At 46.9% G+C, this 18,778-nt stretch overlaps 1 protein-coding gene across 1 annotated transcript in view; it reads left to right on the top strand.

Moving 5' to 3' along the window:
- LOC119433600 (myb-related protein B-like) overlaps window positions 1-18,778 on the top strand; it is a 200,707-nt gene that overhangs the window by 100,076 nt on the left and 81,853 nt on the right. The window contains exons 10-12 of the mRNA XM_049659049.1: window positions 5,455-5,577; window positions 13,470-13,607; window positions 15,418-15,557. Of these exons, the coding sequence (XP_049515006.1) occupies window positions 5,455-5,577; window positions 13,470-13,607; window positions 15,418-15,557 (401 nt within the window). The remainder of the gene's footprint in view (window positions 1-5,454; window positions 5,578-13,469; window positions 13,608-15,417; window positions 15,558-18,778) is intronic.

The following is an 18,778-nucleotide window of genomic DNA, read 5'->3' as shown; positions in this document are numbered from 1 at the left end:
ACCATCTTTATATAGCAAATACGGATCTCAAGGGCCATACTTTTGCTGGCGGAAACCGAAAATACGTCATAGTTGTCACCCCCGGCACTTTGGGCGGCTAATGCCATCGTCAAGCCACCAAGCCAAGCAACATGAAAAGTCAAAATGGCCGCTCGGGCCGGCGCGGGGTGGCAGTTCGCAACGTATGATGCGGGAACGGTCCCACAGTTGCGACGTAACAGCCGGGAAAACGCAGCCCCCGGGAACGACACAGCGAAGTTCTACTGTAACACTATACGACGCTATGACGCCATCGTGACGCTCGCTCTTCGTTTCCGATGCTTCGCGCTTGTGCGAAACGACATGCGTCCACGCATCCGGTACCTGTTCTGACATTCCGAGGATGAGTGCTTCGGCGAAAACGGAAAACGGGTGCGCGTTACAATTGAGGGCGCGTTAGAATCGAGTAAATACAGTAAACGTTTATTTTTAGAATTTTCGTGCCGAACCTGCATATATTGAAATCCTCTTTATAACAAAGTTTTTCGCGAATTTGTCAATTTCGTTATATCCAGGTTTAACTGTATAACGATATATTATTCACCGCATATCATCATCGGAGATAACGATCGAAATATGGCTTCTGGGCAGCATTTTTCATGCAGAATAATCGTGAAGTTTGCTTTCCCAAGTTGCCCATAATCGAGAGGGGGCAAAAGTTTACCTACGCGAGTTCGTATCTGCCACTATTACCGCGCAGCGCATCCCGCCTACACACCGATTGCTAACGAAAGCTACGGAGAGCATCGCAAGTTGGCGCAGCGTGCACAAGATGGCGCCAGCTGCTTCGTGTCCGCGTCCCCGGCGGTCAAGCGAGCGTCCAGAGGAGGGGGGGGTGGGGGCGCTATAAGTGAGCGACGCCTGCGCCGCCTACGCTGCTTTTACAATCTCCCTCTCTCAGCGAGCGCGGAAATTCGCCGCGGGAGGTGCGCCGACAAAGCGCAAAGGTCCTGACGAAGCTGCTAATTTGGCAAGACTTGAAGAAATATGAGCTCGCGCAGTCGATGATATCGTACATTATGAAAACTGGGAGCGCCACGACCATGAAGACTAGAAGCAGTGGCCTTGCCGATCTACGGAAAAATGCGTGCTTTGTGCGCCAGGACAAAACCCTCATGGGTGAAACTAACACGGTGGAAGCTGCTGACATTACCGAAGTCGGGGAGCACGTCGATACTGACGATGAAATAGGTGGGGCTTCGATGGAGGAGCTTGAAAGTGCAGGTAGTGGTGCCTCGTTCTGCGAGGAGATCTCCGCCGGGGCGATCGTTGTCTCGACAGACGGCGGCGTTGTACGAGAGAGGCGACAACCATACTGACTTTGTTATTGAGTTTGTTATATTAATTCTATGGCGACGACAGCAGCGTCCATGACGACGAGATTGACAATGGCCCGTCTTTGACACCCACCCCGATGTTCAACCAAAGTGCAATGTCGTCTATCGAGTCGCTGATTTGATTTCGTGCATGCTAAATTTTAGCCGCCAGTGTTCGCGCAGCAGCTGGACACGATGCACACAGCGGTTGTGAATCCAAAATTTCTGCGAAAGCAAGCGCAGATTTCTATTTAAGCGCGCCTAACGATTAAGACGCTATTTAGAGGTATAAATAAATATTTTTTTTTCACAGCCTACTTTCTACAACGTCGATTTTTTAACGCAAGTGGCAAATTCCGTTTTGGGACTACAAAAATATATTCAGTTTTGTTTTTTTGTATTATTTATACGGCAGCCCAGATATAACGATGGTCGGTTATAACGATCGGATTTTTTTTCCTTCTTGATGTCATTATAAGTGGACTGCACTGTACCACATACAGTAAAACAGCATAGCTCGGGCTGTGCGCCGCTGCGATATCGGATGCCATGACGGCGTCATTCTCGCTCTTGCGCAATTGTCTGTGTGGCACAATGTGCATTACGCCTGTTTCAACTCTAGTCGAACCTGGATATATTGAATCTGAAGGGATCACAAAGTAGTTCGATATAGAGGTAATTCGATATACCGGGTGTTCAAAATTAAGCTTTACGGAATTTTTAAAGATAGCCTGTGGCAGGTAGCACAATTCTTGTCATATGGCTGGGTTATTCGAAGAGGCGGACATTAGTAGCCCAAGAAATCGAAACACGTATATTCAACTAATTAACCGAAATTTGCTAATGAACTTTTTAGTTGATTACTTTGCGACACATATTGCAATTTACAAATTGTAGCCGGCGAGTTTGCTAGATGCATCCGCTTGAAATGAATTTCCAGGATGACACCAGTTTCGAGATATTTCCCAAAGGGAATACATGGGTGTTCCAGTTACTTTTGTGCTTGAATGTATAAAATGGCATTTTGGTAAAAAAGTAAGTGGAACAGTGCATTTTTACAGCGAGTTTGATAGCACATATCTCCAAACTTGTGACATTCAGGAAATTCATTCCAAGCCTCACAAGCTCACCGGCTATAATTGGTAAATTGGGATATGTGTCGTAAAGTAATGAAGAAGTTAACTAGAGAATTTTTGTTAATTTCTTGAATATGTGTTTCGATTTCTCGTGCTACTAATGGCTGCTGCATCGAATAACCGAGGTCAATGATATGAATTATGCTACTTGCCACGGGCAATTTCTAAAAATGCTGTAAAACTTAAAAATGAACACGCTGTATAAAATAATAGGCCCTGAGGTAAACAGCTGATTACCAATTAGTGCTTCCGAGGGCCGCTATGTTTCTGCAGGCAAATTGGGGAAGGGGGGGAGAAGCAAGTACACTTTATTTACGTGCAAAGAGTCGCTGTTTCGCTGGAACGGCTAACCATCGATTGTGATTGCAAATGAGTAGACTACTATACGAAGTAAGGATAGTAGTTTTATCAGCCGTATAAACTTGCGAACAGTCGCTTATAACTAAATTAACAAGCATGGTGTGAGCGCGCGCAGGCAAACACATCACACTCAATGACCGCGGGCACTCGCTGTCCAACACTGGCGTGAGGAAGCACGGCAGCAGCAGCGAGCCAAGTGACCCGGTGCTGCGTCTCGCATGCGGCGAGAACGCAAAAAGGTTTACTCGCATAATGCACGCACCTTTAAAATGTACGCAAAGTTACGGGGTGCGCTTATTACGTGGGATAAAATTTTGAGCAAGAACACTGGCGTGAGGAAGCATGGCTGCAACAGCGAGTGAAGTGACCTTACCTTCGTGCCGTGTATCGCCGCAGTGCAAACTGAGCGGTGAGAATGGCGCACGCACAAAGGTATAAGCCGTCTTTGTACCTAGACTCAGCCCCCGATGCAGATCGCTTTCAAGATAGGGTCTGTGCGGCCGCGCAATGCGCAGTTCATGCACGCGATGGAATACGGCGCGTTTACTCCCCACTTTCCTCCTCGAACGCGGGAGATAGAGCTGCAATCGTCGGCACCGACGGCAATAGTGCGCTTGGGAGTTTCCGTATGATTGCTATTGCAATAAAAGTTGGAGACACACGGCATGATTAGGCATCTGATACAATCATACTCGCCGGACGCCATATCGGACAATGAATTGTACCGTGTCTTTGCTACTTCACAGCAGAAAGTTCAGGGTGTGTTTATTATGCAGGATAAAAAAAATCTACATTTTGATGACTAAAGTTGGGGGTGGTGCGTTCATTCTGCGAGTGCATTCATTACACAGGTAAGTATGGTTGTAACCGCTGTCAAACCTAGACTGTGCCCCGAATGCAGATCGTGTTCAAAATATGCAGTTGCTGCCAGATTACAATGCCCCATGCGCGCGATGGAAGATGGGACGGTTGCTCCTGGTTTTCCTCCCTTGTGCACGTGAGATCGAGGTGCGATCGTTAGCTTCCCAGGCGCCTTCCTCCTCCGGCTTTCGGTGCCCACCTTGTCGGCGTCATACTTCCTCTCCTCAAGAACCAGTTCTCTCTCTCCATGTTCTCGCCCTTTCCAAACCTATCGGTTGTCACGTGGGGTGCTTTCCATGTGGGCCAGACGTGGGCCATACCACCATTGTCACCATCATACCCGTTAAGCCATTGTCACACATACTCGTGCCACACATAATCGCTCACCATATATGGACACGTAGCGCTATCTGGTAATACAGTAGTCTTCTTTTAAAAGGATACTGAACAAAAGTTTAGCCACCGAGATTTTTAGCCTAAATGATAGCTTGGGTGCTGAAATAGGTTGACACAACCTCGTTTTCAGGCAGAAACTAGCAGAAAATAATGAATTTATTGCCTTTTCCGCAAAATACCGCATCAAGTGGAAGCACTGTGAACTAGAGGAAGTGACATTTCTGTGGCGTTATCTGTGCCAGATACCGGCGTGCGAGTCATACCCGTGTCTCTAGACCCGCATGGACGGCGCCGACCGGCAGCGAACGACGTCTCAAATGCACGGTTGCTCGTGGCTGCATAGTTGTTTTCGCATGCCCAAGTCTTTATAGCGCCTCTACGCTGCTGTGTGCAAGGGTGTGAGGAAAGTATCGTCGGGAGAGGCAAGGCCATAAGTTCCCAACAGAGCCGAAGGATTCGCCCTGCGCGCTCATCGCCGCCAACATGGGTCAAAGCGCGACTTTCTGTGCTCCGAACACTTCGAGGACAGTGACGAGCCCTGCTTTGCTGCAAAGCTGCGGCATGTCAGCATCGTAGTAGCAGGGTTCTTGGTCAGGAAACGCAACGCTATGGCAGAGCTTCATATGGCGGCCGCGGTGAACGCACTACAGTGCTGGTAGAAGGTGGACTGGAGTTAAACGGACACCACAGGCATGTCAAGTATGCTCGATACTTGACACTAGTGCCTGTGTGTGTGCATTGTCGACACAACGTGCAAATTGCCACCCTGTTTCTGTGCAGTGTTTAAAAACTTAAAATGCCTTGCTACAACGCCCGCTGCTGCAAGCCGGCACACATGGCGGTTGGCGTGCAGCCCCACGCTCGCCGGCGTCCACCTGCCACGCGCTCGCAATCCGGCACAAATACAGCCATCGATTAAAAACATTACCACATAACATGGATGCGTTGCGGCAAAGTTGACTTTAGAAAATATGTCGCCATTGTGCAACACACATTAGACCCTCTGCCAATTGTTCGGATAAAAAATACTGTGTTGGTTAGATTTCTACTTTGTTCAGGAGCTTTACTGGTATTTCTATGTTCGTTTTCTACTTTGGGCTCGTAGAAAGTGGGCGCATGTTAGAATTGGGAAAATAGTGCCAAATGAATAGGCGATGTGTTTTGTACTGGATAATTCGGCCGCTTTCGTCGGTCCCGTCAGGATTGAATTAACGGAAGTCTACTGCACTTTGGGGAACCTTAAATAACGCTAGATGCATGCAAGATGTTTCATGTAACAGTGATTCCTACGGTGCGTTGGATATGCGTAATGTTCCTGTGTCCCTAATTTTTTGTCGCATTTGCAGCGATCGGCTCAGTCGCACGACTCGGACTACAGTCACTTGGAAGCAGACAGCACCACTTATGACGAAGTGGGGCTCTGCGACGAGTCTGGATCGGTTCAAGTGAACATTCTTGGCTTTCCCTCGGTACGTGAACATGCCTGTCCATGGCATTTCAGAGATGTTCGTACATTAAAATTAGGCTTCTTCAATTGGTGTTGCCCAAATTGTGCCACTTCTTTGTTAAGAAATGTTTAGTGGTGAACAATTCGTCAGGACCTCTGCTGCTGGCCAGGTTAAGCCCACCAGGTTTCCATGTGGCAAGCGTAAACCTCCTATGATGAATGTGCCAATTTTGTAAAAAGTGGCCATTGTATCTTGGCACAAATTTGAATACAGTTGCCAACTGATGATTTGGACTCGGTGGGTACGCCTAAAATTCAAAATACAATAAACCCTCATTACAAAGTGAACGGGATGTCAGCAACGTTTGATGTAAGTGGGATCGATAAAAGGGGATGCAACATAAAAGCTGTAGCAATAATGTCTCAACTCTTTGGAAATAATGCGGAAGTAAAGAAAAAGATGCCCAAGCAATCCCACCTAGGTGACGGCCATCCTTGCCTGTTTATTTCGCCGAGAAACACGTCAGCTTAGTCTGTTGCAAGTTTCTGCCGGATGCAAGCACGCCACTTCTTAAGGGGGGACGCGGCTTTCGCATCGCGAAAAATGGCTAAAAAATCGATTTTTTGAAAATCACATTTTCAGTTTCTGTAACTCTTATTCTATCTGATTCCGAAATATCATCACTGAAAACCAAGTAGAAGTGCTCTAAAAAAATTGTTGTATCAGCCAAGGTGCCGAAAAATTGCGCGGAAATCTCGAAAAAACGGCGTTTTTCAAGCCACGATATCTTCGGAACGGTGCAGCCGAGCGCCGCCATCTTGGTCTCGTTGGAAAGCGCATTTCTCCGTCTTCAAATCTACCGCTTCAGCTATCTCCTCCATACAGAAACAAGCACACAAAAAGCAAATGATTGAAGGTCGTGCCGGAGCCACCGATTGGCCGCGCCCGCCACGTGACTCCAGCGCGGTTCGCCATTGGTCCGGTGCTCGCTCCGTGATGGCGTCGTCTGCTCCGCTTGTTGCGGTGTCTTCGCGAGCTCCGGACAGTTTCCGTAATTTCGACGAGTGTTAAAGCGGGCGCAACATGGACATAGCAGTAGTGTGGCCGATCCCGCTTTTTGTGGACGTCTCAGACCCGCGGCTAAGCATTCCGAGCATCGGTGACGCGGACTTCGCGACCGAGCTTCGAGCACGGAATGCTCGGACACGCGGCTAAGCCTCTCGCGCGTAGGCGTCTCCGACTCGGCGATGAAGCACATCGCGCGCGGACTTCTCGGATCCTTGCCTAAGCATTTCGTGCGTTGGCGCCTCCGACTGCGCGACTAAGCAAATCGAGCGTCGACTCCTCGAGCCCGCGGCTACGCATTTCGCGCGTCGGCACATCGCTCAACAAGTGTCGACTCCTCGGACCCGCGGCTACGCACTTCGCGCGTCGGCACCGCGAGCGTCGACTCCTCGAGGCCGCGGCTAGGCATTTCGCGCGTCGGCACATCGCTCATGGAGTGTCGACACCTCGAGTGTCTATTCCTCGGACCCGCGGCTAGGCGTTTCGCGCGTCGGCACCTCGGACCTCGCGATTGAGCTTACCGAGCATTTGGATCCGCGACCATGCAGGCATTTCGCGCATCGGCACCTCGGACTGCGCGACTAAGCTCGTCGAGCGTCTATTCCGCGGACCCGCGACCAGGCATTTCGAACATCGGCACCTCGGATCGACCCGCGACTTAGCACATCGCGCGCCGACTCTGTTATCGTAATGCCACAATATCTAGTAATAATACCTATCATACCACCCCTTCATAAAGAGAACCTCATCATGAGCTCTGTTCACTAGGCCACTTGGGCTGGCACAGACACCTGGCTGTAGAAGTGAGGCATGATACAAAAGTACAGGCTGGAAAGCACCTAGCAGCTGCATTGCTGCCTATCTATCAGTGGCTCTCCTAACCTCCATAGCCATTGTCAATGGAAGATGATTCAGAAGGCTGCTGAGAGCTTCATTCAGTAACATGGTCGATTCTACCAAAAGAAAACAGTGCCTCACTGACTGCACTATAGGCTGCTGTCAATGAGGCAGTCTGAAGATACAACGCTAGAACTACTGTATATTTATGGCCACATAGTTCTGCACCTCACTTGGTTTGAAACCCAGGCACCATGCTCTTTGTAGAGCAGCAGCAAAGAATGCCATACAAACATGGAAAAGGCAGGACGAAGGATCAGCAGACCAGAGGCCACATGTACCAGAAGCCCCACGTCACAAAACACATCAAAGATTACAACTTTGGTGCGTTTTAGAGAACTGAAGAGAAGGTGCAACTTTGAGAGCCGTTTTCTCAAAACTGTTTTTTCGCCTTTCTGCTCAGTTTCTGGAGCTGATTTCTTCGTTACCGTTTAGCCTATTTTGATTCTGTTTTTTTTGTCACGTTCCTTGGACTACAGTGCAGGTCGAGACAGTCTCGCATTTTTATCTTGACATTTTATAAATTTATGGCGTGGCTATTCGTTCACTCCGAAAGTGTGCTTGGTGCGAAGGTAACTTGAAAAATGACTATCTAAAAAATGTGTGTTGCGAAAAAAAAAAAGTAAGACTGTCACGACCTTCAGCACGCATTGAGCTATGCAGTCAATACTCAACAAGCCTTCCATCATGTTTTTTAAGCTCCCCAGGCCCTCCAGAAAGTTCAAGAGAGAAAAATTCTGCTCAATAAAATGTTCTCAAGGTATCACTCTGAAACTTTTATGGAAGTATCAGGGAGACATTCTAAACATTTGTGCCAATTTTCATCAAAATCCATGAAGAAATCAGGAAGTTGATTTTCAAAGCCACGTCCCCCCTTAACTTATTCAAGCATTGTGTAAGTGCATAGTCACCGCCGCTGTATTCAATTGTGTTGAGTGCAGGTTTTTCATCTGTGTCCGCTTAATCTCACTGACCCAATGCTGCATCTATGATCTGGGCGTCCGCAGCCGCGTCAGCAAGCTCAAATAAACCATGGTCTTCAGGGTTCTCCCCAACAGTGTGCGCACGCTGCAAGAAAGAGTACTGAATACAACGCTAAAATTCTTGCAAAATGTTCCGTTCACTGCTTTGGCTTTGTATTTTTGGCTGTATCTTTGGCCAGTGGCTCTTCCCCCTCTGCATTCACATAACAGACGAGATCACAGACGAAACGGTCATGTGAGATGTAACATCAATCGGATCACTTCGCAGCTAGCATTTGCACAACAAAGGACGACAGTGCGGACAGAGCAGGCCACGCATGGGCAACAGCAACGGAGCAAACGCGACCAAGCTGTATCGTTGGGCACGGGACGTGCACGGATCACGTGAAACGCAAACCGCAAGCTCACAATTCGCTTTGCTCTGTTGTGGGAGCTTCTGCTGGGCTAGGTTCAATTCTCTTTATTTACCAGAAATTATTCTGGCTGGACTCCTGGGCTAAAAGCTGCAAGAGTACAGCTTGACGGGGTCCAGGAGACCATTCATACATGGCAACAAGTGACAGGTAAACAGATAACAGATGTTTAAAAGCATAATACACAAAAATAAACAAGTTATTTACGCAGATAGTAGACATGATTACAGATTGAGAACCTGTACTCTTACTGGTAGAGCCAAAAAAAAGAAAACAATGCATTTGTGTTAGAATGCAAAACAAACATTATTTCAAGCAACTAACAAAGCACAATTCTACAGTAATACGTATACAACACTCTAATTTACTAAGAGAAAGAAATGATAACACCACTAATACAAGAACGCTATACAAGGTTGGCCGTTGAGCGCAACTCATCGTGGTCCGAGATCCAAGTTTGCCGGTGCCATGGGCACTATTTGCTAACTGCTAAACACAAAATGGCGAAACTAAATAACCTTGTCTTAAAGGGACCCTGAAACGATTTTGACGATTTTATACAAACGTACTGAGTCGTTAGAGTAGGTCCTTCTGATCATTAATTGACGCATCTAAGTGCTGCACGTAAAACGTGCAATTTGTTATAGGGTTCTAAAAAGGTACATCGCTACCGATCGCAGCACGCCAATCGGCTGAGTTTTGTGACCAAGTGACGTGATTTGACCGCACATTCGTTTATTTATTTATTCGTGATACCTCAAAGGTCCCAGAACGGGACATTACATGAGGGGTGGGCACGTAGAAAAATGGCGGGACAGGTTAGGTGGCGTGACTTGAAAGATGGTCTTCAATAGCAGCTTTGAAACGGGAAATGTCGGTGATGAGGGCGATGTCGGAGGAAAGGGTATTTCATTCTCGGGCTTTGTGCAGAAAAAAAGAACGTGGTGGAATCATTGGGATGCGTATGGCGAGAGAAACGATGCGCTGGAAGGATGACTTGGTTACCCGTGGGCGGCGAATGAAAGAACCTAAAAAATGAAAAAAAGACGAGCACTTTTGCGGCGGGAGGTGAGCGAGGGAAGACTCAGCCGGGATTTTAGGGCTGAGACACTTGTATTATAGGAGTAGTCAGAAAGAATCAACCTGGCAGCACGGTTCTGAACCGATTCAAGGGAATTAATCATATTAACCTGGTTGGTTGTCATAGATAGCACTGGCATATTCTAGTTTAGAACGGATTAGGGATTTATGTGCAAGTACTTTGACTGAAGGAGATGCTGAAGACAAGTTATGGTTTAGATAACCTAGTAATCGATTGCAGGAATTAGTTAGCTGATTAATATGGTGGGTCCAAGGTAAATCACTCGATATATGCATTTCGAGGTATTTAAATGTCTCACACTGTGTTAAAGTACAGTTGTTAAGGGAGTACGAAGGCACAACATAATTACGACGTCGATAAGAGGACACGTGGGAACACTGACGTTGAGGGACATGCACCATTTGCTGCATCATGCCTGGATTTGGAGGAGGTGTACCTGAAGAGAGGAGCAGTCTAAAGGATTTTTGATTTGACAGTATAATACGCAATCATCCGCAAAAAGGCGAATGTTTGAAAAGGTAAGTGGAAAGTCATTAATACCCGTGTCACACGGGCACCCACAAACCCCTTTAGGATAAAGGAGCGCGAAACTTCGTAAGGGAGTTCGACCTCAAGGAAGTTGGGGCCGTGTCACACGGCCAATACCAAGTTTTCAAAAGAAGCCGCCAGAGGCGCTATCAGCGGCGTTTGATGTTTGTAGAATTACAAAAATGTAACTTCTAATTACGCTCATAGCTATTATAATTAATGCTCCTTCCATAAAAAATACTATTTATTATATTTGATGCGAAAAACGTACACCTCGTTAAAAATCAAAGTGCGCTCGCTAAACATAGCAGTGCTGACAGCAACGCTAGCCACCTTGTGCTTCTCTGTGTTCCTTTGCGGCGTGGCGAGTAGGCTCTGCACGGCTCTGTGTTGTTTTGCCCGAACAATACTCAACATTTCGTGCACTGTGATCTCGTGAGCTTTTCTTTTATTTTGTGCACTGTGCCGTGTCAGTCATGAGTGACAAAGCGGAAGACTAGCACTAGCACGACAGTATGCCTACAGGTCGAGAGTATAGCCCAGCAGCAAGCATAAATGTTGCTGAATTCTACTTGAACGTTTTCAACAGAACTGTTTTGAAAAACACTGGACATTATTTTTAATGCAAAACTTAATTAAATTCTCAGCTTTACAACACCAAGCATGGGCACGAGAGTACTCCTTCAGCCGCTGATCTCCTTTGACCAAAAGCTCCGTTAGTGGAATGGTAACACATCTCACTCAAGATAAAGACGGCGGAGTTGAAAGGAGTCTGACAGGGGTATAGTATATATGAGAAAGAGGAGAGGCCCAACAACAGAGCCACACCAGATAGAACAGGGTGAAGAGATCGAGTTAGTGTAAACAAATTGAAGGCGATGAGTTAGAAATTCATGGATCCAATTAACAATGTCTGGTTGAAGGTTGAGGTGGGAGAATTTATGCAGGAGAAGGATTGTGTGACACTTTATCGAAAGCTTTTTCCAAGTCCAAAAATAGAGCGTCGATGGGGATGTTCCGATCGAGATGAGAATGTAAATCATGTAGGAATAGAGCAACAGTGTAGACATTTGGGCTTGTTGGTGTAACATGTTTGCAGGTTTTTTGTAGCGCAAAAAAAAAAAAAAAAACCCACATAGACGTAGAAGAAGAAAGGAGACACACACAGGCGCTAACTTTGTGTGTCTCCGTTCTTCTTCGACGTCTGTGTTTTTTTGGGGGATACAAGAAGAAAACCTGCAAACAGGAACAGAGCAAGTTGAGTGTTGCAAGAATGAGCTTTCCGAAATCCGTGCTGGTGAGGATGAAAGAGCGAGAGAGGATAAACTTTAATCACGCGAGCGTAGGTAGCTGCTCTGCAGTGGGTGGTCCCTTCAGTGTCCAGCGGCCTTAGCTGCCCTTCTCGCTCGGTTGACCAGGTTGACCTGGTTGGTCGAGTCGGGACAGCGCTGCCTCCCGTTGCCGTGTGGTACCCGGGGTGTGTTATGGGTGTGAGCTGAGGTGTGTGTGCGCATGTGGTAAGTGGGAATAATTTACCGACTTTAGCAGGAACTGATCCAGTTGTGAGAGACTGTTGAAATATCAGCGTTAGAAAAAGACTACTGATGTGCTTAGTTCTTTTTAATACCTTGGAGGTAATGCCGTCAGTACCACACAAAGACAAATTTTTTAATGAATCAATAATTTTAGCAATTCTGTTCACGTCAAAAGTAATGTTTGCCATGGAGGGATAAGTAGAAGGTGGCAATACTGGAAGAGTTTCAGGGTAGTCATTAGTGAAAACAGAGCAGAAAGCAGTGTTTAAAGCATCAGCGACCTCGTTTTCGGGGACTGGGGAGCCAGAACTGTAACGGAGAAAAACAGTGTTGGACCATTGGGGATTAATGCATTGCCAGAAACGCTTTGGGTTATTGTGCAACATAGAGGGCAACGTGGTTGAAAAAAAGCAATGTTTGGCCTCCGAGACCTGTTTTTCATATTGCTCGACTGCAAGGTTATATTTCTCCTGCTTAAGTTCAGATTGAGAAGAGTTTGCGGAACGAAAGAGACGTTTTTTCTTGTTGCTTAGACGTTTTAGTGTGCTATAAACCACGGGGATTGTTTCCGTTCAATAATTGTTATTGTGCGAACGTACATTTTAACTACGCGCAAAAATTCAGATTTAGACAGTAACCAGTTAGACTCAAGTGAACGAAAATTGAAGTCAGCCCGTGAAATTATCTTAAAACGTTGCTAAATCTCGGGTCATGCTGTTATAGTTGCCTCTGTCATAAAGTGTGCGTGTTTTTTTTAGTTTTGTTTACTTCGATAGATGGCGTGAAAAAGCAGCGTGCAATATTTTGTGGTCACTGAGGCCATTCAAATATGTAATAAGGGAAAGGTTTGCAGGGTGTGAAGTTAGCACTAAATCCTGATTTCTGACTGATGCGACACCTGGGAAATGAAACTTAATGAAGAAAAAAACCGTTTTTATGCACATGACCAACAAAAAACCCCCTCTAGCATATCAATACACTATTAATCAATCCGCGGTCACTGAAACAGACTCCTTTAAATATTTAAGCGTAACCATCAACAATTGCCTCAATCAACAACATTGATAATGTTTGTGCGTCTGCTCGACTTAAACTTGGCCTACTGAGAAACAAGCTGAAACATTCTTCTCCATCCGGGAAACAATTAGCATTCAACACACTGGTAAGGTCGCGATAAAGTAAGAAATGACTTTATCAGTAGGTACTCCTTTAAAAAGGCATCAGTGAAATGTCATGTATATTGCTGATCACACTGGTTTCACTGATGTATCCTGCGCCGATTAAATGACGACTGCATCGGGTGGGTGCCATATCTGTTGAGTGAGTTCAACACTGTGCCTACTCCACAGCCATGGCTGAATAGCGGCTCTGCACATGTGTGTGCGTGCAGGTCCTGCGAGCAATGGCTGACGAGCAGCCGCTGGCGGGAGGGTCGCGGCCTTCTCTGCGGGAGGAGCGGATCCTCGGGACACGCTGGCGCCAAGACTTGACAACACCTCGCAAGCCGCTGCCTTTCTCACCATCCCAGGTATATGTGCTAATAATGCTAATGTCACCCACTTTACAGTAGCACGAAGGAGATCCTTGTGGCATTATCAAAAAAGCTTTGCGGCCCCGGTGAACCAACCCCTGGCTATGTTGGACGGAGGATAGCTTTTCCCAAATCACACAACTGATTTGCTGCCTGCTGATCAAAATGCTTGGAAGACGACTCGTACGCAGGCTCTCAGAGTGTCTGCCATCGGTAGACACAGGTAGTCATCGGCAAAACCAAGTGTCATTTGGGATTGATGACAATAACAATTTTGAATGGAGAATATCATAATCTCGTTAACACCTGTATTTGCTTTGAGTCAATACGAGCACTGAACGTGTCCAAAATCCAGAGTCAGTATGACGGAATTAGTCTAAAATGAGCGTTTCAAGCTTATTTTGGCTTCAGTGATGATGTAAAAATGCTCATATCTGAAATCACGAAAAAAGTGATCTTTAAATTAGTGCTGGCTCTGCTATGAGCATTGAATTATATATTCTTGAAGCACTGCTATCTAGCACGTCACAGCAAGTGTCATCTGCGAGTGACACTAAAGACGATGTGCACACTTGCTCCAAGTGTCACTAAATTTGCCCCCCCCCCCCCTTACTTGGGTGTAAGTACCGTCAGGTATAACCTGGAAAATTTGGGGAGAAAGCTCTGAATCTGGTTTGTTTTTGGGGTTTTTTCTGCATCCTCTCGATCAATTTCGTGGGTTCCCTCAGGGTAGAAATAACGGAACTTGACTGTAGTGTATACCCAGTCTTGAGGCATTGTTAAGATTCATCGGGGGATTTTGCGCCAAACAAAAGAGGACAAAGAGAGATACACAAGGACAAATGCTTTTTCTACGAGTACGTGTCCTCGTGTATCTCTGTCCCCTTTTGTTTGGCACAAAATTTCATGATGAATCTTAACAATGCCTCAAGACTACGAATTACTATTCTGAAATCTGGGGATTCTCACACTTCTGTGTCTCCTTCATGGCAGCCGGAACAGTAGGCGATGACGCGTCAGGTTTTGAGAGTGCCTGCTCTGCCCAGACAAGTGTTGCCTAGCAACAGCCTCTTCCTTCTTTTGCCCTTCTTTCTGCACTCGCCTCTTCTTTCTTTCACGCTGCTTCCTGCGGCCGTACCAGCAACGCGCGCGCAACCTTGCAGTTTGTAGTGTTATGCCAATGTTGCTGTTTTGTGTAGTTTCTAGGTCTACGGGCTGCCATTAAGCGGTCATGAGCGGTAGGGCTAGCGTTTTGTAATCGGCGCCCTCCAGAAATATTTGCTGTTCAAGGTGACAAGACTAATCTTTCACAGCTTTGTAAGCTGCAAATATGCAGCTTACATTTTGGTTACAATTTCGTTATTAAAATTTGTAGGAATTAAATATGTTTGCATTAAAAGAATATGCTTTTCCCTGGGGATTTTTGAAATTTTCATTAATATGACGTTTGTTTCACTGTAGTAGCCTTATTCAAACAAATATGGTAATCAGGCACTTGGTTTGAATGGCCCAGTCCTGCAACATCTGCACAGTCAAGACATGATTTTTGTAGCGAAAAAATTCAGAAAAAGAAAAGCCAGTGAAAGGAAAGAGCCTAAACCCACAACTGTTTATTCGAATGCAAAACATGCTGCACCTATACAGTACTCTTTCCTTTCACTGGTTTTTCCTTTTCTGAATTCTTGCTCTACAACACTCATGTCTTGCAGGAAACACTAACTCGCTCAACAAGATCTTTTGCAGAGTGTGTCGAGCGTGCCCGAGACGAAGGGCAATGTTAATGCCTGCTCGGCCTGCGATTGTGCAGTTTCTGAACCAGCCCCACGTGTGCCCGCTGGGAGGCATGCAACGGACGTCGACGCCTGTGCGTGGTGGCGATGCACCGCACCCTTCCATCCACGACTTTCAGCTGATTCAGATGCCACAGTCGCCAGCTGCTGCCATCAGGTGCGTCTACTAACGAATCAAAGGCCTACATAATACAGCAAGCAGCACAAGAACGGCACAAAAGATTAAGGGACTGCGCTATCGGACGTGAAGGAGGAACTATATTTCAGTTGTCTAAGCAGCAGTTTGCTTTTTTCCTGCCAGGCGGTAATTTTTGAAAGCGTTCTGAAGTTTAAAGTAGAAAGCAAAGATGGCCGCCTCCCAGAGTGGCGTGCGTGCTTTGAAAGATCACACATCTTGTTATTCCGCTGCGTCTGCGGCTGATCTTATCGATGGATCGTGCAGCAGTGAGTCTGAGGGTGCCGCTTTTTCGTCTCGGAGCGATGACGCAAAGCAGCTCGGAACATCGGTGGCCGCAGCCTGGCACACCCAACTGTAGGGCTTGCAGTTTAATTTTTGTAGTGGAATACCCGTTGAATGAAAAATTTTGATTTTTTCGGAGATAGTGCCTATTAGACGACAATACATTTAGCATGTCCGATAATTTTCGTAACATTTTTCTTAGTTGATACAAGCGTGTCTTTGCAAACTTTGTTCAATTTTATCCCACAATATTGAGTTTGGCAATTTATATCTTTTTATGGACATACATCTCGTTAACAAAGCTTTTAAGCGTGAAAAGTGCATTCATTCTACTTTTTGTTACGTATCACATAAAATATTGAGTGCAGTATTTTCTTGTTAAAGAAAAAAAAAATCTCGCATAACCTACAAGAAACATATTTTCATCATGGTAGGGAAAGAGGTAAAGGGCCCCGAAATGGTTTGGACAAATTTGAGAGACCCGTATGGTACAGCTACAGTAAAACATTTGTGCCGCAATTTAAGTGAAGCGTCTCATACAGTTAAACCTGCTTATAACAAATCTCCATATAACAAAGTTTTTCTATTCCCCGCCGTTACTCCATAGAAGCACATGTATTTGAGACCTCTATGTAACGAAGTGGCATCGGGAGACCCCCTCGATGTAACGATTTTTCCCCTCCGACCACCTAGAGATTTCGCCCCAAATTTTGTCATTTTTGCGCAAGCAGCAACCGGAAGCACCTTCTCCGCCGCTATGGAATGCCAAACGAGCGCACGTGTGCGTGCGTGCATGTGCGAGGCGGGCCTGCATCCCTCGACCTGGCGATCTTGCCGCCGCGGGCGTGACCTTTCCCCCTCCTTTCATTCAAACCTGATCCCGCCGCTTGCTGCAACTGGCTTAGCCCGCCAAGCTGGCACTATCCTTTTCCAGTTGATGTTGCCGACGCGCTGGCAGACGCTGTGACACATCACACTCGATGAGCGCGGACACGCGCTGTCAAACGCTGGCGGCGTGTGGAAGTGCTGCTGCAGAAGCGAGCGAAGTGACCTTCGTGCTGTAGTTCATCACTTCAACGCAAACTGAGCGCCGAGAACACACAGCACGCACAAAGCTATGAGCCGCCGACGCACCTACACTGCCTAGACTCTGCCCCGACGCAGATCGCTTTCAAGATACGGCCCGCGTGACCCGCCCCGCAGTACGCAGTTGATGCCAGAGTACAGTACAACGCTGCCCCGCTATCCCTCCCCCCTCGCTTCCTCGCCGGTGCCTCGAGCGCAATGGAAGAAGGCGCGCTTCCTCCCTGCTTTTCTTGCACGCGAGAGATGTAGATGCGGTCATCGGCTCCCCTCGCATGGTTTCACTCGCACATACGGCTTGCGGCGACTGCATTATCGCCCTTGGACTTTATACGAAACATATATCAGCCAAAACCAATTTTAGAGCCAACACGCGTCATAGACACCGTTTAGATAGCAAATACGGATCTCAAGGGCCATACTTTTGCTGCCGGAAATCCAAAATACGTCATAGTTGTCGCCCCTGGCACTTTGGGCCACCAATGCCATCGTCAAGCCACCAAGCCAAGCAACATGAAAAGTCAAAATGGCCGCTCGGGTCGGCGCGGGGTGGCAGTTCGCAACGTAAGATGCGGGAACGGCCCGCAGTTGCGACGCAACAGCGGGCTTGCCAATGCATTGGGTTCTATGGGAGCTGTGCCGGGACGGGCCGAAAACGACGTAACAGCCGGGAAAACGCAGCACGCGGGAACGTAACAGCGGGGTTCTACTGTAACACTATACGACGCTACGACGCCATCGTGACGCTTGCTCTTTTTTTCCGATGCCTCGCGCTTGTGCGAAACGACACGCGTCCACGCATCCGGTACCTTGTGTGACATTCCAAGAATGAGTGCTTCACCGAAAACGGAAAATGGGTGCGCGTTACAATCGAGGGTGCTTTAGAATTGAGTAAATATGGTAAGCGTTTCTTTTTCGAATTTTCGTGCTGAGCCTGCATATAACAAAATCCTCTTTATAACAAAGTTTTTCGGGAATTTGTCAATTTCGTTATATCCAGGTTTAACTGTATTAAGAGAGTTAGACATTTATAAGTTACCCTCCTCCCTAGCCATGCTTCTCCTCAACTCGTTCATATTATCGTCATCCCAGCTTCATCATCTAATTTTCTTCACACCATCGTCTTTATACAGTTGCGTTCGTCATAGAGTTCTTGCATACGTCACTCGGTAGCCCCTTGGGGCCTGAGCTTGCGCGCAGCGGTGCTGGAGGCGGCGGCTGACGATGTGGCAAAGCTAAGCTCGAGCCCACGGTGGTCGGTACTCGTGTGAGACCCTAGGACCCCACAAGGCAAAACACTAGAACCCCTGGTGCCTTTTGTTTAAAGGGGCCCTGAACCACCCCTCAGGCTTAGTGTAAAAACATAGTCCGTGCATGCCATATGCTGCTGTAAATATCTCAGCCCAGTTTTGCAGTCGTGCGCGGCGTGTGGCCCTCGTGAGCGCAGTGCGAAGTCACTTTTCTCTAAAACGCTCTCATTTCAACATAAGCCTGCTCCTCACTCTCTTCTGGATGCTTTATTTCGTCGTATAGCAGATTCTCATAGGCGGTTGCTATTGGCCAATAACTGACGTCAATCAAAAGGGGTGTTCGGATCAGTGCGCTTCTTCCTGCTGTTACTGTGTATATTTATTGATAAAGTTCAATAAACAGGCCGAAGTTGATAAGAATACAGTGGAATCTTGATGATACGAATCTCACGGGGTCACGAAAAATATTCGTATTAGCCGAAATTCGTATCATCGAAACACAATTAAAACTAGCTAAATTAAGGGGGGACGCGGGGATCAGATCACGAAAATCGCGAGAAAATCGATTTTTGAAAACCACGTGTT

This window comes from Dermacentor silvarum, chromosome 11, assembly GCF_013339745.2.
Source record: "Dermacentor silvarum isolate Dsil-2018 chromosome 11, BIME_Dsil_1.4, whole genome shotgun sequence".
NCBI classification, from domain to species: Eukaryota; Metazoa; Arthropoda; class Arachnida; order Ixodida; family Ixodidae; genus Dermacentor; species Dermacentor silvarum.
The sequence above is the reverse complement of the archived record's forward strand: the minus strand, read 5'-3'. Positions and strand labels throughout refer to the sequence as shown.